This window comes from Pyxicephalus adspersus, chromosome 10 (assembly GCF_032062135.1).
Source record: "Pyxicephalus adspersus chromosome 10, UCB_Pads_2.0, whole genome shotgun sequence".
Taxonomy (NCBI): Eukaryota; Metazoa; Chordata; class Amphibia; order Anura; family Pyxicephalidae; genus Pyxicephalus; species Pyxicephalus adspersus.
In genome coordinates, this window is record NC_092867.1 from 58,286,211 (window position 1) to 58,295,566 (window position 9,356).

The 9,356-nt window shown below is 44.7% G+C and overlaps 5 protein-coding genes across 12 annotated transcripts in view; 1 reads left to right on the forward strand and 4 right to left on the reverse strand.

The window, feature by feature from the left end:
- The window catches only part of LOC140339092 (uncharacterized), a 7,890-nt gene extending 3,644 nt beyond the window's left edge, over window positions 1–4,246 (reverse strand). The window contains exons 1-5 of one of the 3 annotated variants that reach the window (XM_072423647.1): window positions 4,163–4,246; window positions 3,754–3,886; window positions 1,956–2,006; window positions 918–1,123; window positions 532–625 (exon numbers count right to left, since the gene is read on the reverse strand). In XM_072423647.1, coding sequence (XP_072279748.1) covers window positions 532–625; window positions 918–1,123; window positions 1,956–1,980 — 325 coding nt within the window. In that variant the 5' untranslated portion in view covers window positions 1,981–2,006; window positions 3,754–3,886; window positions 4,163–4,246. The other 2 variants (XM_072423645.1, XM_072423646.1) reach the window with 2 other exon arrangements.
- Window positions 1–9,356, forward strand: part of LOC140338992 (uncharacterized) — a 223,720-nt gene that overhangs the window by 108,694 nt on the left and 105,670 nt on the right. The window lies entirely within an intron of this gene.
- The window catches only part of LOC140338947 (uncharacterized), a 90,659-nt gene that overhangs the window by 54,208 nt on the left and 27,095 nt on the right, over window positions 1–9,356 (reverse strand). The gene's annotated exons all lie outside the window — the stretch shown is intronic.
- LOC140338978 (uncharacterized) overlaps window positions 1–9,356 on the reverse strand; it is a 41,386-nt gene that overhangs the window by 19,964 nt on the left and 12,066 nt on the right. The gene's annotated exons all lie outside the window — the stretch shown is intronic.
- LOC140339103 (uncharacterized) lies at window positions 4,405–8,910 on the reverse strand. Its single transcript, XM_072423664.1, has 5 exons — window positions 8,852–8,910; window positions 7,791–8,329; window positions 7,527–7,618; window positions 7,343–7,436; window positions 4,405–6,018 (listed from the first exon to the last, which is right to left on the reverse strand). The coding sequence occupies exons 4-5, from the start codon at window positions 7,416–7,418 to the stop codon at window positions 5,075–5,077; spliced, it is 1,020 nt and encodes a 339-aa protein (XP_072279765.1). The 5' UTR covers window positions 7,419–7,436; window positions 7,527–7,618; window positions 7,791–8,329; window positions 8,852–8,910; the 3' UTR covers window positions 4,405–5,074.

The following is a 9,356-nucleotide window of genomic DNA, read 5'->3' on the forward strand; positions in this document are numbered from 1 at the left end:
GAGGGTGCATGCGCTGGGGCTGATCTAAGGTCTGAGGGTGCATGCGCTGGGGCTGATCTAAGGTCTGAGGGTGCATGCGCTGGGGCTGATCTAAGAGTCTGTAATATTTGATGTGACCTTTCAAACATCTAATTGGGTTATGCAGATTTTTTTTTTATCAGCTTTGACATGTTCAGCTGTTACATCTTAGTTCTTCTCTCCTTATCACTACCCAATGTAGATCGATAGAAACCTGAGGTCCCAATCCTCCCCTGGTGATATTATATTTTACATTTCCACAGGAGCAGGGAGGACACCCCAAAGTAGGTGGAGATACCCAAAATGTGTCTAGAAGAACAGCAAAGAAATTTTACTGATGTAGACCTCTTAGTATAAAAAATATCACAAAGTGATGTGTTCATGCAACTCCACCTATGACTGAAGTGGAGAGGATCTTTAATTCGTACACATGTGCGGAAGGCACTTTTCATGGCCTGTTTCCACTGCGATACAATTCGGAAGACCTTGCAAAGAGGTCTAAGCTCCACCCACCTGCCGGGATATCCACAGGCTCCTCCTCCTCCTTGATCTGCCTCTCATCCGCTTGATCGGTCTGCGTGGCCACCTCATGCCCAGAGTTTACTAGCTAAGGGTTAAACAGCAGAAAATCTTTTAGTTTCCAAGGGTCACAAGAGTTGGATGGCCAGCATTACATGAGCAATAACTTCCCAAATCTGTCAGCAGGCAAAATTAGCTTTAAGTGTGACCCAAATACCTAATTATATATTAGGTATTTAAAAATAAATACAAAACATAAATACTATTTTGTATAATTTTTATATATTTTACATTATATATATAAAGTATATACTATAGTATATAGTGTATATAGGCAAAAATGTAATGAAATAAAAAAGTTTTAATGATTGTTAGGCTACCTGGTCCTCCTGTGGGCTGTCATCTTCTTCCTCTGGCTCCTTCTGCTCTTCCTTCTCGTCGTAATAGTCGGCATCATCAGAGTGGTCTATGTCTTCCCCACCACTTTGTAAAGAATCCTCATCTTCCTCCTTAAAGCTCTGTGGGTAGTAAGGGGTGGAGGAGGAGACTTGTCGGAGACCCCTCTGGGTTCTTCTTATGGGACGGGCTGTTGGCAAAACAAAGTTTTATGTAACTCAATGGAAATTGCTGGGCTTTCCAGATGGCCACCATTTTTTAAGCTTGTCATCAAATGATAAACTGATCTGAGCCACTGATACCGAGAAGTATGGAGGAGCTCAGTAATGGAGGAGCCTGTGAATCTGTCAGTACAGGTCTCTTTATAGCCATCTCACACACACGAGTCTGATCCTAACCGGAAAATGATAGTTTTATCTCAACGTAACCCTCTCCGGGGACGTTACAAAGGGGCTTCAAATGTTAAAGCTGCACTCCAGCCTGACCTCCCTTTTTCCCACGTGTACAGAATCCTTAGCTTAGTTACTTACTATTTCCTTCCTGCGCCATCTGCAAAGCAAGTTTTTGTTTTTTCAGCAGCATTATGACCTCCACAACTTTAACCTCAGTTTCACCTCCATGAAATGAACTATGGGATTGATCCATCTCCATAGTTCAAAATCTGGCATTGTGACCTTGTAATAAATCAGCCGGGGGGTCTCATTGCTCCTATATAGTGCTGATGTAAGTATGACAGATCTGAATAACACCCCCCATATCATGTCCTGATTGCTTATTTCCCAGATTGTAAGCTCTTCGGGGCAGGATCCTCTCCTCCTGTATCACTGTCTGTATTAGTCTGCCATTTAATGAACAGCACTGCGTAATATGTTGGCGCTATATAAATCCTGTTTAACAATAATAATAATACGTAACGGTAGTGGCTCTTGCACCTGAGATCACTTTGGAAGCCCCAAACTTGGTGAACCCAACAAACATGGAGCAAGTGTTATCCCATCATGCAATACATGCAACCTTCTTACCACGTGAAGGCTTCTGATCCTCCATCAGGGCGTCCCCAGCTCTGCAGAACCCTAAAGGTGTTTAATAAAAAATCATTTCAATATTAGCTACATAAGAAGCAGAGGGATGGAGAGATTCTACGGGAAGTCGCCCAACGTTGGCTGACCACCACTAGCCACATTTTTATTTCCTTCCAAGTGCCCACTTTATGGCCAGCCTGGTGCCAAGCGCCCATCCTGCTGCAGAACAGCAGTCGGCCCTATGGGGGCGCTCAGCTGATGTCATTAAAAAGCTGGGAAATGTTTTATTTTGTGTCCAGCGTTTTACATAGTGGGAGGGGGACACAGAAGATTGACCAATGGTGAGCATCTGATAGAAAGTTAAGTGATGAGATGAAGAATGAAAGGAGAAGGACTGGGGGAGCTGACACATATAAAACAATCGGAAGAGAGAATTCCCTCCCCCAATCCTATACTCATTCCCACTCACCCTTAACTGCCAGCAAACCGACCGAGAACCACACAGGAAGAAGGCAGACACCACTATTATGACGTCACTTCCTCCCTAGCTCAGCCTGCTCATGGGAAATGTAGTTCTCATATACTTCTCTGGCACTAGGGGGCAGAAGTGTCTTCTCAATGGTCATCAGGCAGCCATTATGTTGTAGTCCCAAGGAAAAGACTGCAGAAGGGGCCATGTATCAATCTATTGATTATATATATATATATATACAAATGGGTGCTAGAATAATACCCCAGCAGGCACAAATGCCAGATCTGCTTATGTCATGATAGAGCTGCAGAAGGATAGAAGAGGGGTGCACATAGTTTGTGGAGGGGGTGAAGTGATGTGATTGGAACTTCCTGTCTCCTTTCCAGAATAACAGGATCTGCAGTGCTTCTTGGAACATCGGACAATAGTATAGGAGCCATAAGGGGCAGAACGTCAACGCCAAGGACTTGCTAAAAGCAGCAATGGTGTCTATAACCCGGAGTGAAAGTCACCCTTTTCTGCAAACTCAGATATTATCTTGTAAAACTTGTGATCATCACATGTGACATCACCACATGGCCCACTTTTCTTTTATCGTAGTGCACTCGTGGATCATTTTGCATATAAAATACAAGATTGTGAATGATCCCTCCAAAGGACTTTCATCAGCTAAGTGGATGGAAGCCGTTTAGAAAACCAATCGTCACGCTGTGAAAGTGATGTTTGAAAGGTAGGGAACGGAGGCAAAGTCATGGAGCTAGAACAAGCCGCGACAAGTCAAACTACCAGAGGAATTCGGTGAGCAGGCGAGTACAGGCAGCACCTCCGCCACTAAATAATGTTTCTGCCTAGTATGAGTGTGTGTCGGAACTTGACAGTTCAATAATAATAAAGTTTTTCAAAATTTTAAAAAGAAATAAAAAGCGCAATTGATAAAACTGAAATTTGTGAAAATGACGCTCATTGCTATATAACACCACAGCGGATGAATGATCAGCAATGGTGCAATGCAATGTAATGAAGTCACTCCTGAGATACAGGGTACCAATTCCAAAGAGGTCCTAAGCTCCTCTGGCAACCAATCACAGTGGAGGCCCTGAAGTGCTAGATTTTCCTTCCAAATACCTCAGCCATCTCCTGGAAATATTGGGAGGTTGCAGTGCATTTGGCAGACATTGTATAAAATTGGTTTATCCATTGTAGAAGTATGGTCGGTCATCATCCAACCTCGAGAGGACCTCCAACTATTCAATATTATTTTATTCCAGACCTTCTATGAGACCTATAGTAAAAATTAGAATCCAGTTGGCATTTAGAGGTTGTTACCTGTGTTGTTATCTTTACAAGATTCTACCTCTTTAGCTGTCAAAACCGTTCGAGAATCTTCCACAGACTGCTGGCTACCACTCACATATACTTTGCCTTTCTCTTCAACGTTTCCATCTTTTACTTCCTTATCCTAAATGCACAAAAAGATAGAAAACATCAACAATAATACACTGAGACTGCATAGAAAGGCATTAAGTGTGAGTTTGGGATTAGTTTTTAGATACTTTACCCGGGAATCCCGGGAATACAGAGGACGGGGACATCTCTCTGGTGGGTTTATGGCGCCCTCAGCTCCACCTACCTGATGATGGTGAGGGATCTCCTGACCTTCCTGTGTGGAATCCCGGGAATACAGAGGACGGGGACATCTCTCTGGTGGGTTTATGGGGCCCTCAGTCCCACCTACCTGATGATGGTGAGGGATCTCCTGACCATCCTGTGTGGAATCCCGGGAATACAGAGGACGGGGACATCTCTCTGGTGGGTTTATGGGGCCGGGACATGACGTTATATTGAGGAATGGAGATGGACCTTTCATATGGTGTACGGTATCTCCTCATTTGTTGGGGACATGACGTTATATTGAGGAATCGAGATGGACCTTTTATAAGGTGTACAGTACCTTTATTAGGTTTTTTTTCCCAGCCATTTTGCCAGAAACATGCAGAGATAAAAATAAATGTTGAGAATAACGCTATGAAGAAAAAAGAGATACATTTACTGTACAATTGTCAAAAAATTGTTCTCAAAGGCATATTTTTGGAACTTGGGAGTATTTTAAACTGATTTATTTAACTGACAGGAAATGTAAAACAATATTATGTTGCAGTGTGTCTGCCTTTATACGCAAGACCGAATTCACACTGCATTTTGAAAACTCACAAGGTAATACCTGCACCCTAAGTCAAAGGCATAACATAAAAATATACAATTTATGTAAGATCAGTGCATTTTACAGTGCAGAAGAACATATTTTCTGAATAAACCAGTGTTTTCATGCGCCTTTTACCCAGGCTTACCACCCAGCTGTTCTTGGGAAGTCTGGCCACAATACAGGGCCACCAGCTTCACAGAGAGTTTGTACAGATAAGGAATTGAACAAAACCCTCTATACTTCATCATGGGTATTCAAATTTACTTAAGGGTAGCACTATATCAATGCACAATAATAAAAATATTATTCCCTAAAATAAATAGTTCTCATGGCCATAGGAACCTCAGCACATGGACCAGGTACAACTTTTTGAAAGGCTAAATCAAATCTGCAGAAAACCTCAATATTTTAGATCAAAACTGCAGCCAAACTAATCTGTGCTTCCTAGCAGCTGTCCGAATGCTCGGGTATAGGCTGGGAAGCAACAGGGGAGGTGTCTTCAGTGTGCGATTTCTGGTGGGAAGTGAGAATGGATTTGCTGATGAAACTCTTGCCGCAGTCAGAACAGACAAAGGGTCGGTCGCCCGTGTGAATCTTCTGATGACGTGATAGGTCAGAGCTGGTGATAAATCCCTTATTGCAATAAGAACAGGCAAAAGGCTTCTCCCCCGTGTGAATTTTCTCATGCGTAGTAAGGTTGGACCGGCTCGCGAAGCACTTGCCACACTCAAGGCACTTGAATGGTTTCTCACCCGTGTGAATGCGTTGGTGCTTAACTAAGTTGGACTTCATACCAAAGGACTTCCCACAGTGGGTGCAAACAAATGGTTTCTCCCCCGTGTGAACCCGCTGATGCTTAACTAAGTTGGACTTCATGCTGAAACTCTTGCTGCACTGCAGGCAAGAAAAGGGTTTTTCCCCCTTGTGGACCTTAAGGTGTTTCACTAGGTTGGCCTTCATGGCGAAACACTTTCCGCACTCTAAGCAGGAGAAAGGCCGGTCCCCGGTGTGAATGCTCTGGTGTGTCTCTAGGATGGACTTGTTGGAGAACGTCATACCACACTCACTGCATGGAAAAGATTGACCACCATTGTGAACACTCTGATGGGCCATGTACATCATCTTACTGGAGAATGACTTTCCACACTTGGCACAGCGGAAGGGCTTGAGTGGCGAGGCTTTGTCACAGTCGCAGCACAAGGGCATGCTCATGCCCGCTTCTGTCTTCTGGAGGTTGCCGTCATAGACGATGCACTTGCCACATTCATGACACACGTAGAGTTTCCCCTCCAAGGAGACCGATTGATTGGATGTCCAGTCAGGTGAATTACGGGAATGGTGAGAGTCTAAAGATTCAGATGGGGAAAGCTCGTCTATCCCTTCATAATCTGAAGGAACCAGAAGAACAAAAGGTCAAAGTTACATTGCTCTTTATTACACCAACTGACCCTCTTAAGGAGCATAACGATGTTAAAGAGAACCAGTCACTGTTAGTTTTTGAATTTGATTTGAATAAATAAAGTACAAAGTAGCCCCGCCTTTGGCTAAAAGTAACAAATCATGCAAGTCCTGATGTCACCTGGTGGCAACAAAAGGGAGCCGATGTGAAGGAGTTCTCTACATCAGTCGTCAACCTTTTCAGACCTACGGACAACTAAATGTACAGAATCTGGATCGTGCATGCGCGAGGAGTTGATTAAACTTCCCCCATAGTGACATCATGATGCCAGAACCCACCAACTCTCCCATCTCAGGTCTGAGCCTTGGATGGTTGAGTGGGCGGGTTGTGTCCATACAGAAGACATGGTCTGCAGCTCTGGCCAATGCGCCCCCCAGCGGGGTCCTTCTCCTGACCCTGCTTGAGGGCTCACCGTACAGAGCTGCAGACCACGGGTTGGCGAACGCTGCTGTACTTGGCATCAGTAGAGTAGTAAAAGAGAAAAGCCAAGCAGACTTTCCATGTGCTCCTGACTATTGGAAAGCGCGAGCTGGCCCTTTAAGTTCAGGCTTAACATGTCCCTAAAGAAACGTATATATTTTATACCAAGGTTTGTTTTTCCAGCAAAGTTTCAGTACATCTAAGGTATTTTAAATAAGTGGTTGCCAACTTTTTTGGTTCCGTGGACCACTAAAACCACCAGCTTCTGACCGCGCATGCGCGGGAAGCCGGGTGTCAATCAAAGGGGGAGAAACCTCCCCCATAGTGACGTAGCCCTGCCCACTGTCTTATCGCAGATCTAAGCCCGCGATGGGACAGTGGGCAGGTTATGTCCAGGGACACAGCCTGCCCACTTTCCTAAGCCTGGGATCTTTACCCCCTGACCCCGCTCGGGGGTGCACTGGCCAGAGCCGCGGACCCTCAAAATTTTCTTGCGGACCACCGGTTGGCCACTGCTGTCTTAAAGGACTATTTTCATTTCAACCAGCAGGTAGAACTTTCTGCTCTTTATCTAACCTATTTACTTTTTTTCATAAACCTGCTTACCGAGCTCACTAGCTGAAGCTGAATTCTCCACATCCTCATTGGTCTCTTTCCCCATTTTTTAAATTATTTAAAATAATACAGAAAGTTACAAACCAGCCTCCCCTGTGGAAGGGGCACACAAGACTTTCTTCTTCTGAGGTCAGGAATAGCAGTAATAACCCAGCACAGGTGTAAACTCTACCTACCCCTGAAAATCAAGAAAAAAAAAAAGCGATCTCCGTACTGACCAGAACTGATCTCCATTCTGATCTTCTTCATTTCATCATCTCCATCCTCTGCATGCGGAACAATGACTACTTTCATGCTGTTCGCTGTCTCAGCCTAAGAGTAGCAAATAAGAAGCACTATTTATTCAGCCTGCATTTAGAGCCGAGATATGGTTCATAAGCTAGGAATCATTATTATATATACCTGATCACTGTGTGGTGTGTTGTGGGGTGAGTTATCTGGAGAATACAGAGGACGGGGACATCTCTCTGGGGTATTTGCATTACTGGATTCATCTGTGGGAAACACACAGTAAATAGAACGAGAGTTGTGTGGTATCAAACCAATGGAGCCATACATTTGCCCATGTCTACCTAAAAGACATGAGCAAACTTATATTAAGGGACATGTGTCCATCTTGGTTCATGCAGCGTGATAAATCACTATGCAACCCTTAGCTTCTCTTACCTGTACTGATCTCCAGAGGAAAGTCCTCGTCCTTACACTGGTCATCCCCCCTCGTATACGGATCTTCTTCATCTTCAACTTTAATGCTGATGACATTGTCATCCTGAGTAACAGAACATCATGTAAAGATCTAGGTATCAGTTTAGTCTTTAACTTATATCCGAACCCTTAACCCCGGGGGTCAGGGCAACTAGATTCATCATCAGTAATTGGGGGTGCTGCCGGAAGAATCTGACACTTCCAAGGGGTGGTCACATATCTGCTTTATGGTTGGTCCAACCTGGCCATTGGTCACTATGGTGTACTGTAGTGATGATGCCAGGAGGAAACATAGGGTCGTGGGGTTGGGGCCAGACGTCCGACACACCCGCAAGCCTCAGATGCAGCAGATCATCCACATGCAATTTTAAGGCTTGATATATCTATGGCAGATATCCTTTTTATTGTCACCTGTTGGATGGCATGATCCTCCTCCATGGAGCCACGGGAATACAGATGTCGGCGGCATCTCTCTGGAGAGCTCCTGTGATCACATTTATCTGTAGGAATCAGAAATGATGATGATAGTATTTAGCAGCTTCTTATCAAAGTATTTGCACACGAATGAAGGAATCACTGCTGCTTGTCACGGCATTGTGTCCCGGTTTGGAGGATTTGGCCAGTGGATGTACCGGCTTGGCTTCATTGTCATGGGAAATAGGTGTGGTATGCAGGACTGGTTGTCCTGGCTGCACCCCAGCAAAGGGACGCTTTTATTCTCATTAGATCCGGAGTATTTGGAGTGGACTGATGTATTATGTTCTACACACCATTACATGTCCAAGTCTGGGAGACAGGTACCCTGAAAGTTAAGATCAGGCTTGCAGTGAGCATGGCTTTCTTTAAATGGACAGCGGGGTGGGGTAGAGATGGGGTTTGGGCATCACCAGGGCCGAAGGACAAGCTAGTGACGTGACCATGTAGAAAAGGACTGGGGGAGAATATTATTAGTCACATCCAAATGTGTTCACCCATGCCATCGTATTCTCATCTATGACATACCAATGACTAAACCGACCTACCACGAGACGAGCCAGGTGGGGAATTTTCAGTGATGTCATTCCTGCCTTCTGCATGTTCTACAAACCGCTGAACCTGTGTGCAGAAAAGGAAATCCTCATAAGCCCTGACACATACCATCATACCGTCTCCATCCGGACCACGTCCCATAGTCCTCGAATTCCCGGCTCACCTCTCCGGTCAGCAGATAAATCATTTTGCTGGTAAGTTTCAGGATCTTCTCATCAGGTTTAAATTCATGGCGAGGTTTGGAGCCAAAAGTTTTGCCTCGATTCACCCTGCGCGAGATCAGCTCACCAGATTCTCTCACCACCACAAAATCCTGTGAAAGCATTGCAGCAGAAGCATGTGTCATGTCATGTGACCTATCAGAATCCCCCCCACCCCAATCCAATCAGGTCTGTGCGTTATTAATAAAGATACGAGTGATGCCATGTGACCTCCCAGATTCCCCCTTACCTCTCTGGTCAGGTCTGGGTATTATTATTAGAGACGAGAGCGATGTCA